General features: G+C 40.0%; 1 protein-coding gene and 1 long non-coding RNA gene across 2 annotated transcripts in view; one reads left to right on the forward strand and one right to left on the reverse strand.

Annotated features, from left to right (window-relative positions):
* CFAP91 (cilia and flagella associated protein 91) overlaps positions 1-15,922 on the reverse strand; it is a 37,998-nt gene that overhangs the window by 14,054 nt on the left and 8,022 nt on the right. Inside the window, exons 5-13 of the mRNA XM_062618775.1 lie at positions 15,799-15,855; positions 14,725-14,906; positions 13,840-14,017; positions 13,356-13,513; positions 12,915-13,097; positions 12,661-12,803; positions 6,673-6,789; positions 3,193-3,264; positions 1,515-1,661 (exon numbers count right to left, since the gene is read on the reverse strand). Of these exons, the coding sequence (XP_062474759.1) occupies positions 1,515-1,661; positions 3,193-3,264; positions 6,673-6,789; positions 12,661-12,803; positions 12,915-13,097; positions 13,356-13,513; positions 13,840-14,017; positions 14,725-14,906; positions 15,799-15,855 (1,237 nt within the window). The remainder of the gene's footprint in view (positions 1-1,514; positions 1,662-3,192; positions 3,265-6,672; positions 6,790-12,660; positions 12,804-12,914; positions 13,098-13,355; positions 13,514-13,839; positions 14,018-14,724; positions 14,907-15,798; positions 15,856-15,922) is intronic.
* On the forward strand, positions 681-7,077 carry LOC134163806 (uncharacterized). The gene is made up of 3 exons (XR_009964860.1): positions 681-2,794; positions 4,568-4,792; positions 6,920-7,077. It is a non-coding gene; the product is annotated as an uncharacterized LOC134163806 (long non-coding RNA).

The raw sequence follows: 15,922 nt of genomic DNA on the forward strand, positions 1-15,922 counted from the left end.
GGAAAGTTCAAAAGCCTGGAAAAAAACCCACCTGTGACCACCCAAAACTACAGCACTTCAAATCATCACTGACTTTCTAAAATAGCCACAAACATACAAAGCTCCTGCATGTGCATGCCAGAGAGCTTTAAAGTTCAAAATGTTTGGACACGTTTGAGACAGTCTCAAAGTCTTCAGAGACATAGTAAAAAACCTCATAAAGCAGGAGTACTGGAGGTAGATACCAGCAGAGGGGGATAGTGGCTCTCCCAAAAGGAAACTCTAAGATCAGAGGTCAGCATCACTATAATTTATTTTCTCTCTTCTTCTCTATGAATGTCATTATGGTGTGTGAGCTGCTCTCACCTTCCCTCACCTGGGCTTCCAGAAGAAAAGGAACATTCCAAGTTCCTAATGCCTAAAGCTTTTCTTTTTCTCTGAATTCCTCAGTGAAAAACATTCTGCATTTCTGTATTCCTGCATTCCACACCTGGGCTCCCTCTGTATGAGGGAGCATCTGGAAATTATAAACACAGTCACCCAGTTCAATTGTTACTGAGATCTGAGGGGAATTTTGTTGCTGCCCACCCAGCAGGAAGCAGTGGTCTGGCTTCATCACCAGCAGGCCAGTGGATGTTGTGATCATAATCTGCAGAATTGCCTCACAGCTGATCACAAAAAAACAGGAGAGTGGTAAAACCTACATGAAAACCTGCAGGAATGTGGGACATATTGTATGTCTGAGGTGCAGTGAAGCCCGGGCAAAATTTCTTTATGATCCATTTTCAGACCAGCATTGGCAATTTGATTCATTTTGCTCCAGAAGGTTGTGGTGCTGCAAGGAAATAGGCTGGGAATTTGCATCCCCAGCTCTCACTTGATCCTTGACAGAGGATGGAGCCCCAAAATTTCTCTGCTCTCCATACCATTGACAAGTACAACAATGTGACACCATTGCTAAGGTTCTAGAAGTCTTGAGCCCAGCCAGATTTACAAGGTAAGTCTGCCTTGGCTTTTTCTGCAATGTTTTATGCTCAAGGAGGAGCGTGAGAGGTTGTCAAGCTAGAAAAGGAACAGGGAAATGACAGAGCGGTAATACACATTCAGTAAAACATCTGACAGATGTGAGTGACAAGTGTCTATTGTGATGCGAGGTCACAGCACCAGTCAAATGGATTGAAATGCGGGGAAAATGAGGTTTGTCTGACAATGCAGTTTGTTCAGAGCCCTGTATATATAAGTGCTCTGTCTGCAAACAATGTAAAGGGCAGCTGGCTAGCAGCTGTGGTCAGGGCACCTCAGTCTGTTTCTGAGATTCCCCAGAGCCCCCACAGCAGTTAGAGAGCAACTTTAGCCCCTCAGGCATTCAATGCTTGGCCTGTTCTAGGAGAACAGGGTTCCTTAGGGTGCTTTCTGTGATGTGGATAATACAAGACATAAAGAAATTAAAGGTGAGAATGTTGGCAGTACCGCAAGCAGAGAGTGCCTGGTCAGGACAGTGTTGTGAATCAGCCTTCCCATCAATAAAGGCAAACCTTGTGCATATGTAACTCATGCTGTTGCTGTAGAGCCAGTGTCATTTGCTCCTCTGCTTTCAAAAGCAGATGTCCATCCTCCTGGAGTGCATGAGTGGTACGCAGCTCTCGGATCAGTTCCAGCTGCTTCTCTTTCCCTTCAAACATCTTTAAAATAAAGTAAAACAAGCGAGCATATTAAATGGAGAATATGCATCAACACGTTTTGCCCTTTTTATCCAAGATGCGAAGTCAGCTGTTTCCAAAACCTAGCTCTCTGTAACGAACCTGTGGCTGCATTTATGCAAACACTACAGCTGTCAGGTAAATCTTGCCTAAGCCCTCCTGCATGGAAGATGAAAGTTGAGACCTTCTGCTGTGGAATATAGATGATCCCTTGCTACTTTATTATTTTTATTTCTTTTTAATTCTGTTTGGCTTCACCCAGAACTCAAACCACTGGAATGCACAACAGCAACACCCATGTCAAGTGCAAAGGGCAATAGCCTTCTGGATATCCTGTTACATCAGCCTCAGTGTCAAAGTTTCCCAGTGTGAGCATTGCCCCCTTTCCTCAGTCCAGCATTAGATGTCTCCTGTTTCAGTATCTACTGTTCTCTGACCTTCGTTTTCAGGGAGTCCAGCAACAGTTCAAAGCAATAAATTGGTGTGGAGGTTCTTAAAACTGCTGCTGTTCTCGGGCTATGTGCCCCAGCCCTTCCCTGACACTGTCATTCCCACTCTCTTCCAACAGGACTTCCAACAGCAACAAAGGATCACTCAACCCTGCTGACATCATTTTCCAAGTCATGTATTTCTGATCCAGTAGTAGCTGGAAGGAGATTCCTAAAGTGCTGGGATGTTTCATGATGTGAAAACAACAGTCCTGCAATGGCATCAAACATGTTTCTTATGCGTCACCACAGAACTGGAGAAGACTTGGGAAGTCCTTATTCCACCTCAAGCCACTTTCACAGTATTGCATTGTTTGCTAAAGCTCCGGGTCAGGGTCTGCCATGGGAACACTTCACAAACATTAAATAATTAGTGCAAGAGAGGCTATCAGTTATATTCTCAGCAGGCATGAGAACAAGCATTCTGGACTGGTCTGATCAAAAGTTATAGAGTTGCTTAACATAAAGCCCATGAAGCATGGCTACTCAATTAACTTTTACCTAGACCCCCTTCTGCTCCACTGAAAGCAGAATGACAGGTCCTGCATTTGCTGGAAATCATGGTGGTATGCTTCAATTGCTCCTCATCTAAGGTTCAGTTCACCATCACAGGAAAGTGGAAAGATGGTATGAAATACAAACTGCCCGGCTGGGATGTGGGAGGTTTCTTATGCCTGGGATCTTGGCATAGTCAAGGCAAAATGTACTCACAGTCCAGATCTAGTCTAGAATTTGCTATTTGAATAATTCTGCTATGAAGCATCTAATTTAAGAGCTGAGTGTATGGAATGGCAGGAACTGGGAGACACTCACAGACATGAGTAGAAACCTAGAAGTTCCTGTAAGAAATTTGAGCTGGAGACCAAAGACTTCAGCCTTAAGGGACTCCAGATAACATACAGGAGGATATGCTGTAGAAGCCTCATTACCCTTGATTAATGCTGTGGAAAAAAGATTGCAAACATGCTTTCAGTCATTCTCTCCATCACTCTGAAGGGACACATAAACAAAGAGACACAGAATACCATGTTCTGAATAGCCCTGCCTCGGAGCAACTGCTGCAGACAGATCACTGCCAGTTCTGTTTCCTCTTCCTCCTGCCAAAACACAACAAATATCCACACAGTAATTGATTCTTTCTTTGGAGACTGAGATTTTATAGATTATCCATCTGACTATCAGAAAGTCTAACTTATATCCAGCTTTTTCTCAGTTGTTTCTGAACACCAATCTTATTTCTAGGGAAAGGAAAGTGACTCAGAATAATACGTACTTCCATGTTCTACAAGAGATGGGGAATAAAGGCTCTATAATTAGATTCAATTTGAGATTTTAGAGGGTCTTTAGAGATGAGTAACAAAGGAGATGCTGATGGAGAAAATTAACATATGCATTACAAGCAGTATTTGTAACTTGACTGAATCTGAGTTTGCAAAATGAGCATCAGCTACTTTAACAGGTCAAGACACTAAGGGTATAGAATTATTATTGAAGAGATCTGTTAACCATAAATAAAGGGATAAAATTAAAAGGGAATATATGAATTATTTTTTTATATATTTATTCCAGTGGTGACATTTATCAGAGTAACTCAGTTAATGTAAGACCCAGAAAGTGATAGTTTGGAAGTAAAATTAATTACATTATATTGTGATTTGTTTCTTTGAGAGCTTTATTGATCTAGCATTGTGTGACTGACATAGAATCATAGAATGGTTAGGGCTGGAAAGGCCCTTAAGATCATCCAGTTCCAACCCCCTGCCATGAGCAGGGACACCTCACACTAGACCATATCACTCAAAAGCTCTGTCCAACCTGGCCTTGAACACTGCCAGGGATGGAGCATTCACCACTTCTTTGGGCAACCTGTTCCAGTGCCTCATCACCCTCACAGTAAATAAAGAACTCCTTCCTTATATCTAACCTGAACTTCCCCTTGTACCAGCTTGGAAAAATGACAAAGCATAGTGGAAAAGGAAACAGAAGGAAGGAAGGACAAGGAACAAAGGGAAAGGAAAGGAAAGGAAAGGAAAGGAAAGGAAAGGAAAGGAAAGGAAAGGAAAGGAAAGGAAAGGAAAGGAAAGGAAAGGAAAGGAAAGGAAAGGAAAGGGAGATGGAAGGAAGGAGCTAGCTTATTTTAAATAGAGGAGGTGTAGCTGACAACACTTCTTGTTGCTGAGGGGTCTTCTAGTCTGGAGTTGACAGCAGCAGAAAGAAAAAGCCCATTGGGTGCCTAAGAAAGAGAAAAAGAAATCTAAAAATTGCAAGGAAGTTTTTTTAATAAAGAGCATATGAGGTCTGCATTGAAATTTGGTATTTTAGAAGTGTCAGAAAAACAGGGAAGAGCGTGGGATGAGAGAAGTGCTGTGGGCTTGAATCTCAGTATCTGTTTTTTCTTAGGTGTTGAAGATTAAGTTTTCCTGCCTTTCCCCATCACCACCCAGGAGGAGCAAAACAGAACTAGCCCATGGACTACCATACAATTTGGTATGTTCTTTTTCACTGGAAAGAAGGGATGAATTTCCAGTCCAGTTAGAGAGCTAAACAGTAACACACCACCTGGCTCCAGTGTGAAATCCCTTCAGGACAAAGCTTTGGATACAGAGATAGCAATATACTGGACAGGTAAGCCAAACTGCTTTGTTTGATTTAAACCAAGATCTGGTTCTAATTTTTGTGAGATGCATGTTTCTGTACTTCTGTTGTTCAGTGCTGCAAATGATGCCTTAGCAAGAGCAATCATCAGCTTCTCCATCTGCCCATCTGCTTGCTACAGACCAGCAGGAGAGAAGGAGGGGAGATGGAAAGCCTATCATGCCCTGCAGGGAAAAAATAAAAAAATTACTGAAAAAAAAGGTGAATTAAGGATACAGAAGGCTCTAGGAGCAGGCTGAAAACTAGAGGGGGCTGGGAGAAAGTGATAAAGCACTGAAGGAATCCAGAGGCACTCCGTGAGCTTGTTGTGGCTAGTAAGTGCATAAGAAATGACTGGGCGAAAGGAGTTGAAGAGGCCTGTAGTAGTGCCTACATTATCTCCACTTTCTTTTATACCCTTTGTGGCCCACGTCACCTGCCTGTCACTCTGCCACACTTTCGAGATCCTCAACTCCAGTGGGAAGAGCCTGCTGCACTTAACAGTTGGTACTTGAATGTGTGTATGGCAGGAAGAACAACATTAACAACAGAAGATAGCCCTGCTTTCAGTGCTCCTTGCAGCCAACTAGTAGGAGAAACCCTACTTGGATTCTGCAAGGCAGGAGATGTTAGTACTGCTCTTCAGTGGCTGAAGTGGCCTGATTTTACAGATGGAGCTTCACTGGAGAGCACTACTCTTTATGTGTTCACATATAAAACACTTGAAAATAAAATAAATGTTGACAGAATTCATTTAGGTAGAATTCCATTGTACTGGAACAAAACTCTTATAATGTGTACTTAAATAACCCCTAATCTGTAAACATGCTCAAAAATGACTACAACTGGAGGATAAATCTTTCTGATTTCTTTTCATGCTACCTGGAAGTACTCAAAAAATCTGCTAAACTGCTAAATCTGAACAGTGCAAATCTACCACTGCAATACAATATCTAATACCTAGGAGGTAGTAAAGCTGTAGAAAGCTCTTCCCAGGGAGGTATTCCTGTTTCACTCATCTTAAAATAGACTGTATAAAACATAGGACATCATACTGCACAAAAAAAGACAGCATGGATGATCTAATAAGACATTCTCTTTCTCACTTTCATGGTTGTGTGATTCTCTTAAATTCACAAGTTTAAATGGTAACTGTGTCTGATCCTTACTACATCATGAAAATGGTGTTAATAACCAGACAAGGCAATCCACTGGGGCAGCCACCTCTTAAGTATGTTACTTTAAGAAAGGAACAGAAGTTGCAGCTCCCTTAAAAAGCTGTTTTCTTCCTACACCATATCACATCCCCCATGACACATCATTACTGCTATTTCAGTCTCTGTAGAAGAACCCTTTTTTGTGAACTGCAGCAGGCTCATCAAAGACTGCATCCTGCAAGTTAATGAAGTGCATGCTCAGTGCTAAGCACCCAAAGTCTCACTGACTTCAATGGGACTAAACTTAATTGCTCTGCTGGAGTATGATGGTGTTGTCAGATCAGAAGGTTGGAATACACTGAATAGTAGTAATAATAATAATCATCATTAGCACTATCAACATCATCATCATCTGCCCTTTTATTCCCCTAGAACAAAGAAATAACATCTATTAATTTATGTCTTTATAAAATAAAGTCTATTAAGGATTTGGCCACAGCTATTGTAAAAGATTTTCAGTTCTTCAGCTGCTATTATGTTAATAGAATAGAGATTAAGAGAGTATTGAGAAATAGTGATGGCTATTTCTAACATTAATATACACAAAAAAAGATGAAGCTTCCTTCTTTCCCTGTCTTGGCATTCCTTTAAAAACTACATAGGAAACAATCAGGGATCAATAGGAAAAAGAAGTGCTAAAACCAGCCCACTTACAACTGATGGCTTTTCCAGGATTGGAGTGGGTGGCCGAGGAACAGGCTTTTCTTCTTGAAGTAAAGGGAGGGGCTTCTTCTTTGGCTCCTTGACTTCCTCCTTCTTCTCCAGTAGTGCCTGGAATAGACAGATGATGTAATCAGAACTGGGCTAGATAGCTCGCCACAATAAGGCCAGTCCTCTAGATGCTGACTTGTTACAAATCACACTGACTACAAGGGAGCTAAAAGTATTTTGCACTTTGCAGGCTTGTGGCTTCTATTTCTTACTGCACATCAACTGAAAAACCGAATATGGTCAGTAGCTGAGGGTATTGGATGGTCAGAAGATACTGATGGGAACGTCAAAATCATATGTAAGAAGGAAGCAAGAATTATTTTACTATATTTCCAAGTAAGTCATCAGCAATTGCATTGGGTGAGTCACCTAAAATTAATCTAAATTTGGTATGAACTTAATGTCTAATATAATACATTCTTGAGTAAATTCTTAAGTAATTTTTAAATAAAAGCATATTTCAGATTTTTTTTTTCTCAGTTTAAAACAGGAATCTTATTGAACCAATTAAACACTGACCCATATGCAAGCAGAGGCAGTTGTTTGTGTTACTTTCCTTATGCAATGGCAAAAACATTGATTATTTTCCTGTAAGATAGCGATGCTTTCAGAACATGAAAAATGGGTAGGAATATCACAATTTAATTACAGTTTACATGTCTCTACAAGATGGTTATCACTCTTTGCCTTTAACTATAGATATAATGCTTATTACTGTGGGCTAGAAATGCTCATCTGCAACAGCCTAGCAGTCCAGAGGCATCCACAGCAGCTGTGTGAGTGGACTAAGGGTGAACAGGAAACTAACTTGCCTGAGAACTTCCTTCTCCTAAGAAACTCCACAAGCTTATTAACAGTGGGGTTTATCTCACTTGCAGCTATTTGGTGGCAGAGGCGAAACCTTGTCAGCCAAAGCAGGCTTGGAGTAGAAATGCCACCACAGCCTCAACTCTTTCAAGACATTTCCAGACTGTTTAGAGAGCCAAAGTCCCACCAACTTCCCATCAGAGGGTGCTTAGAACAAGAGACGGAGATAATAATTTCTAACTAAATGGCAATGCTTCCCTGCTGTAGGACATCACACACCCACTATAAAAGAAAGGGAATAGAGTATGTATGTTTACATCTCCTTCAAAATTATAATCTTACTACTATATGGGTTGGATCTACAGTCGTTACTACTGAAAGAACAAATTCCAGCAAGGAAAAATGCTCCCTTTTACTTTTATTGCTCTCTTTCAAATGTCCAAATACAGTATTTCACTAGAGATGGAAACCAAAGAAAACCTTAAGAAAAAAATCCCATGCTGAATTTCTCTCTCCAGTAACAGGAAATCAATGGCACTTGCAAAGAATTTAATAGTGAAATTAATGAAGCTTTGAAACTCCAGTGGTCATTGTACAGGCCTCCTCTTGCATACTCGATCTGACCTTTCAAGCCAGGATCATTAATTGCTCCAGAAAGGGAGAGAGATTTCTAGGTGGAAGGGATAAAATGCTTTATTATTGAAAATTTCTGAAAGGGACCATGTTAATAATGCACGAATCAAGGCCTATAAACTGCTTATAAGCCATGTGAAATGGTTATAGCTCAAAAATGTTGAGAGATTTTTCTGAACTGTTTCTTGTATTTGATGACATTGGAGCTCTCTGGCATGAAGATTATAACAGCGCTTGCTATGATTTATAAGGTGTTCTGTATGATGGGGGTGGAAATTGAAAGAAAAAAGCTGCTGTAATTGTGGTTCTTCTGAAAACAATGGCTCCTATGTTTGTTAGCACAATGTTGCATTCATAAGTATTTTCCTAATAAAACCTAAGCCTCCCAAAATATTTCTTACTAACCAGAACAACAAAATACAACCAGAATAACAACTTTTAAAGTCAGAAAAATCTATGAGCACTTCTGACAAGAGGGAGTCCTTATTAATGTACATTTGAGAAATACTGCAGTTCCTAGAACTGGTTTTACATTTTCACATCAGCACAGCCTACTGCCTGCTTTGCTATCTTTACTGACTCAAAAATGCTCACCATTTTCCTTCTCTAATCTGAGGCTTTAAGTTATTTTAAGACTTTAATGCAGGAAAAGAAAAGAAAATAAGGGGGTTTGTATGAACTTGTTCTGCCTAACTTAACAAGATTCTGTTTTTCAACATGGGGAGGCCAGGGCCCAAGAATCTTTGCAAAATACTTGCTTTAAAAAGTGCCAAATTTCTGAACAACATATTTAAAATGTTACTGCCTATATATCACACACTAATTTTTCTGAGATAGACCACACTGTTTTTTTCAGGTAGTAGGTTCAGAGTCATGGTATAGTCTGGTTGGATTGAACAGTGAAGGACCACCCAATTCACCTCCTTTTCCTGGCAAGTGCAATGAAGAACAAATGGCACCCATGGTTTTAGCCATACACCTTAACTTCTTTGCTAGCTTCTGATAGAAGCAGAACCCTTGACAGGATAATGGCTTGAGAAACTCCTTTCTGTTCAAAGAAATCATTCTTTAGATTCCTTATCTTCTCTCTGATCCTCTTCTTTTCACAAGACACTGGGGATATTTTATTTTCAAATAGAGCACAGAGTATATAGTCATGTTTTTCTTTCTTCCTTTTTGCCCATGAATGAAGACGGCGAGATCATCAAGGACAGACTGACTACCGACTTTGCAATGCAGCATGGCTGCTGCATCTCAGATGATCAAGACTGACACAACAGCTCTTAGAACTTTGTCTGAGCATGAGCCAGCTAACACTGTATGGAGATCTGGTCTTGATGAAATAACTGCTTGAACAGGTTTTCCCATGCTTTCAAGTTGGCAGAGATTTTCTCCAGAGACATTCTTGTCCCTCCCCCTACTCCTCCACCTCCTTCCAGCAATCAGATAAAGGAAAACAGATGTGATGAGAGTTGCACTTAATGTTGAGGTGAGAGGTTCTTTGTTCTGACATCAGCTTGATCCAGCACTTCAAAACTACCTGACTCTTTACCCCTCTTGAGACACCAGAGCATAGAGGGTCTGTGACATCACATATTGTTCTGCACTGGGATTTCTTCTAGCACCTCCTCTGTTCCTTGGTGTATTCAGTTACCTAGTTGCATTGCTTTCCTATTACTATAGTAATACTATATTAGTTGTATCAGTATGCTATCTCCTCAATACCTTGGACTTTCACAGAAGGCTCTCTATGTAATGGCTCACATTCCTTAAAGCACTGTCATCTGTGCTGGCTAGCAGCTAGCTTTCCTTGTCCTTTTAAAGATCTAGCTTAAGATACAGATTGTTGCTTTTACAGTGATCCCTGGGTCAGTCCTGTTTCTGCCACGTTCTCTTGTTTCAGAGAATTAGTCAGAGAATTCTGAATTCTGAGCGTACATAATACTGCAAAAGTTTTCAGGATGGTCCTCAGGTCTAAACCTGCTTATTTTTGGCTTAGTTTCAAGTCTGAAAGAAGCTCTTCTTATTCTCAAGAGGACACAGGTCCTTTTTGTACTTCTTGAATAACTGCTTAGCCCTTCTTACAAGCTTTAAGCTTAGGAAAGCCCTCAATATGGCAAAACAAGAGAAACACAATGAGGAGGACTAGTCCATCTTGCCACTTATTTGGCCAGAGAAGCAAGCCTTGGAAAATTTCTTTATGACTTACTTCTGAGGCCAAAATCTAGCATTCCACCTCTATTTGCCACCTCCTTCAAGAGCTTATCCAGAGAAAACAAAATAAACTAATTCCACTGCCAGATCACTCTGTACTTTCTGAGTTTTCTAGTTTTGCTTTATTTCTAAGATTATGGGAGAAAATGTGTAGATTAAGTGTGCTAGGACAACACTAAAAAGAGGCTTTTGTAGAGAAAACTTGTCTAGCTGCTCAGCTATAGAAATAATGCAAGAAAACACAGTGCTCTTCTAAGATGATCCCTAATTGCCTGGTTTAAACCTCCTTCATGCTGTGTTTGATGGAGAATGCTGACACAACTGGGACTGCTTATGCCAAGCTGTCAGACAGCTGTCCTCTCCAGGGGGATTCTCCTAAATTCTGTTAACTCAAGTACTCTGCACCCTTTACTGCCCTGTTGTGAACAACTCCAGTACCTAATGAGGTGGACCTGTCAGAGAGGCCCTGCTAAGCCAGAACATGCTACAGCCACCAAAATTAAGATGCAAAAGACTCTGATGGGAGAAGTGACCAGTGACAGCACCATAGAGCTCAGGTGCTAATTAGAGCAGTGATTTCATATGGCTCTGAACAGAAAAGTTTGATTAAACCTAACAGTGGCTGAAGCAGTCTGGGTGTTTCAGTGTCAGTACTTTCTTCCTGTCTGGACCAACCGGTCTGGTGCCTACTTCTGTATTATCTAAAAGCAGCAGGTAGATTTTCATAGTGGATTTATCATCTTTTCCTGCAAAGAAGATGCTTTGTGTTTTTAAAAGAATATACATTTTGCCTTTTTATGGTGGGGAAATGAGTATTAGTTATGTTAGTCCCTCAGCTGGTAGAACCAATGTAGAACAAGTGATCTACATTGATTGAGAAAAGAAAATACACGCAATTGTCTGCTTTTGTTCTGCATTTTATCTCCCTTTGGTCACCAATTTTACTTTGAAGAGACATTACTGTGTAAGCAGCCAGCATTAGGGCATACTTTCAAACCTCAAGAAGTATTTTGAACAAACAGAATTCAGCTCTGCAAGCTTGGGCTAACATTTTGCTGCCTACAAGAACTGTGTTATGATCCAGATTATACCTAGTCACTACTGGAATTTTATGCAAGAATCGGCCAAACTCAAACCCCTTCAATACTACTGTGTCTTCTGCTCTAAATCTGTTGTGAATGAATGTCCTTAGATCTTCAACAACTCCTGTAGTACTCAAGATCTTGATATTTTTCTTTGTGAATCATAATCAGAGGCAATGTTTCATCTTTGACAAGATCCAGTGGAACTTCAGTTGGAGGTAATAGGATTGATTTTTTGGAACAAGATTTCAATTTCAAATTTGTTAGTAGAAAGTAACTGTCACCATTGAGAGTATTATTAATTACACTAAAGCAAGAAAGCTATACACATAATTTCCTATCATGAAATATTTCTTCACTAAATGAAGCAGAAGTTACCAAGCTTTACAAATGAAATTCAGTATTCTTCAGCCAGCCAAGAATGTGCCTGATATTTTTAAAAAGGTAGCCCTCAAAAGCATCACAAGAAGCATACTTAAAAGTACACGTAATTTACAAGTATTGTGATTGTAGATGGAAATGAGGCACTTCTTTCCCCAGTGGTTAACTGCATATACGGACACCTCATCTGCATGAACAGTTATGACAAATAAGATGCAAAAAAAAATATTAGCATGTTTGGAAATCAGATGCTGTTGTTAGGGAAAACAGTGCTGTGCATCCACCGTTCTCATCCAGTTTTATGAGTGGGGTCATTTTAGTCATGTTTTGCTGCAGGTGCTTTTACAATATGTACTTAAAAATGTATGTTTTTTAAAAAGGACAGAATTTTTAGAATATGAATCCGCATTTTGTTTATATAATTATTAGCACTTTGACAGTGTAACCCATAGGCTTGCCACTTGTGCATTACAAAAGGAAGGGAGAAATGAGAATGAGCAAATGGCAGGAGAGAATTTCCAACTGACATAATATGTTCTGATACAAACAACTGATCTGTAGGAAGACAGAAGCAGCAATGCTTTTTTTCTATAGGGTTGGAGCAGAAGTACAGAGAGGACTGAGTTGCACAGCAGTACTGGCCATACCTACAACAGTCTGAATGTTTGATCCATTCTGTCCCTGAAGTTGTCTTACAAACAGTATGAATGTAGCACAGAAAATTGGGAGAAATCTTACACGTGTCTTCCCAATCGCATTTTTGAGCAGTTCAAATGTAACAGGAACTGACATGTTGCTGGATGCAGCTCTATACCTGGTGAACTTGTGCCAGTGCCACCTCTAGCCTTGCTGCTTTTTTAACGTATCCAGTCTTAGTGATAGCTTGCTTAGGTTTTGGAGCTTTAATCTTGACCTGGGTGACAGAATCTGGGAGAGATGCTTCCAATTCACAGAGTCCTAAGAAATAGAAACAGTGATTAAATAATGGAGTGGTGGGTAGAGAATTTGAGGTTTGTTCATATTTTAACTAAATATGTCATAGAAACTAAGTCTTCCAAAATGCCTTACCTGCAAAGGTGTTAAGATAGAAGTTTTTTAACACGTAACGTTCAGAATGGTTGTCTGGAAAATAACCAATTCTAGACAAAGGAGCGTATGGTTGTGATGCAAAGTCAATATACTCCTTGATGATATCTCGTCTCTCCAGCTTCCCCATTACATTCTTCCTCTTAGCTATCAGTTTCCTGAGCACTGGAAAAGAAATACAAATGTGAAAAAGTTCTTCATACAAATCATTCTAAACCAGCCATATCTTTGGAAATTCACAAGAGCTTTTTCTAGTTAATATAAAAACATGATCTGTTTGACCAGAACAAATGCTGGCCATGCATATCGATATCGTGGATGCAACCTTTTTCATCTTGAATAAATACTGCAACCTTGTGAAAATAGAAATGCCTTGTCTGAAAACTAAGTGTCATACTGCTCTCTCCCATTTTTCAAACTTACTCAATGAAGTGTCACCCTGAATCTTTTTCATTTTCTCTTCTTTAGCTTTCTGATGATTTTGCCAGTGGGCATCCAAGCGCTTGGCAACCAGCTCATTCTGATTCTCCTCTTGCCTCCAGAGCAGCTTCTTCAAGACTTCCAGTCGAACCTTCTGCAACCTGCAAAGAAAGGCCAGGTATGACCTACTGTATTCTGCAGTGTTCTGTGCAATGCTGTCATCATCAAATACTACACACCAACTAATTTACATGTAGTTCATACTGTGTATCTTCTATTTAATCTTTCATTTTAACCAGTGAGTTTAGTACTGGTAAAAAGTACTGTGGCAGCGCTGTCTTATATTAAATCTAACAAATACATCGCTTCCCAAAATCAGGGGATTTGCACAGAAATGAAAGACTTGCACCTTTCAGCCAATCCCCTAAATCTTCTTGTTCCTTTTCTATTTGGCCAACAATTTCAAGAAATAAACTTTGATTCCTACTTTTCTATTTCCTGTTCTCTAAAGGCCCATTCCTTCCTCTCCATATCCTCCATCATTTTCCTCCTCTTCTCAATATTTGAGGCACTGTCCATGGCTGGAAGAGTTGCTTCCCAAGCACGTTTTTCCCGGGCGCGTTCAATCATCTCCACCTCAGCTAGTCCTGCTGGTAGACCATGACCTTAGAGGGACAAGAAACAGTAGCTCCTTAGGAGAATGGTGAATCCAGCAAATAACCACCAACAAAAAGTATTAGAGGGCTGGATGGGCACAAGCTCACGTTAAACACAAAAAGAACTGTCCACAACCTGAAGTACATGCTTCTAAGGCCAGTAAAATTTTACAGTATGAGGAATGGTAGGACCTGCATTTGCTGTGGCTTAGCTGACATTAACACTAGCACTTCATTCCTCTACTGCAGGCGGCAAAGGAGGAAAAGCTTTTCTAAGAAAGCACTTTCTGAGAATGAGCACTTCCTTTGGCATGTCCAGTGTCCATCATTATCAGAGGTGGAACAGTGGGAGATGAGGATCACAGGTATATTCTGGGGCAGCAGTGTTCATACTGTTTTTTACTGATGTTTAACTCAGAACAGGTGAAGAATGGTAGGTGAATGGAAAAAATGCTCCTAGTTCATATTTGTAAAACATACAAACTTTCCATATTGAGTAATACCAAAACTCTTTATAAAGTACCCCAGAACAGCGCTATTAAGTAAGAAAATACCATACCTATTTAAAAAATAGATAAAATACTGTGCCCCAAGGGAAGACAACAAAGGCCTTCCAAAGCTGGCAACAGACTTGAAACCTGACACTGAAAAAACAAAGAACCTCCTGCTAAAGAGATGATATGATTGCTATAATTTATCTCAGTTTCCCAACTCACCCCAAGTGAGTGTAGCAAGTGTCAGAAGTTCAGGGACTGAGCCACTAGGAACTACATATTCTGGGGAATAGGGATCCGTCTGGGCTTCACCATCTCTGTAATCTGTTTGTGTGCCCAAAGTTCGTAACCTGGGACTAAAGACCTTGCTGTCTCCTGTATGTGAATGAACATAGGGCTCTGTCCTAAAAAGAGATGCACGATGGAAGAATATTAGTCACATTCATTTAAAAAAGCAACAACAAACAAAACAGAAACACTAAGTCAAAGGTAGGGTATCCAAACGTGTTTGTGCTCCCATTGATTTACATTGATTAACTCCATTGTCTTTAGTAAAAGCAGACTGAGGCTACACAGAGTCTTTGTAACCTCCCTCCTTATGTAAACAATCCAGAAATCTTGTTTCAGCTCTCACAAGTTATCATCACATGCAAGTCTTCCCCATGTATGCATTCTAAAACATTGCTTTTAATGGGCAAAAGAAGTAACTAATGGTTGAGTGTTAGAAGAAGTAGGACTGCTTCAATTTAGCTTACATAATTCTCTTTCCAACAATTCCAGAATGAAAATTCAATTTTGATCTAAGCATGTGCAATGTCCATGACTCCACTAGGAAATGAGTCTTCTTAGGTCTCCTCAAAATTTGATCCCCACTGAAAACATCATCAGACTCCTTCATGAATGTTCTACATCACTGAACAGTATTGCAACTATCACAGACAGTTTAATAAAATATCAAAGATTTTCCAATAATATTGCTGTAGGGAAGAATCTTCCTTGCATTGGTATCTCTACTAGTACTCAGACACACTTGGCTTTCTGTTTCAGGCCACATAATCATAACACACTTGAGGCACATGTCCTTTACACAAAGTACTACTCATGTATAGCAAGCAAGTTCTCACACAAGTCACCTGTTTTGTCAGGAATTCTCAATGGTGAACAAAATCTTACCTCTTTAACAAGTTTTTCCTGTTGGTTCATTATGAAAAATATTGTACACCAGCTAGTTCCCCAACCTTTTTCTGGTGAGATGTGACCCATTACAACAGTAATGTTCCAGAACTCACTACTTACTGTGCCATTGAATAAGTAATATTTAGTGGAAGCGGCTTATAAGAAGTGATGAGAGGTCTGAAAGAGAGAGAGTGCAAATGTAAGACAACAACCATGAGCATAAAAGATCATTGAGGTTTAGAAA

The sequence above is a fragment of the Pezoporus occidentalis genome, unplaced genomic scaffold, assembly GCF_034315485.1.
Source record: "Pezoporus occidentalis ecotype Australia unplaced genomic scaffold, CSIRO_AGI_Poc_V1 ctg104, whole genome shotgun sequence".
Classification (NCBI taxonomy): Eukaryota; Metazoa; Chordata; class Aves; order Psittaciformes; family Psittacidae; genus Pezoporus; species Pezoporus occidentalis.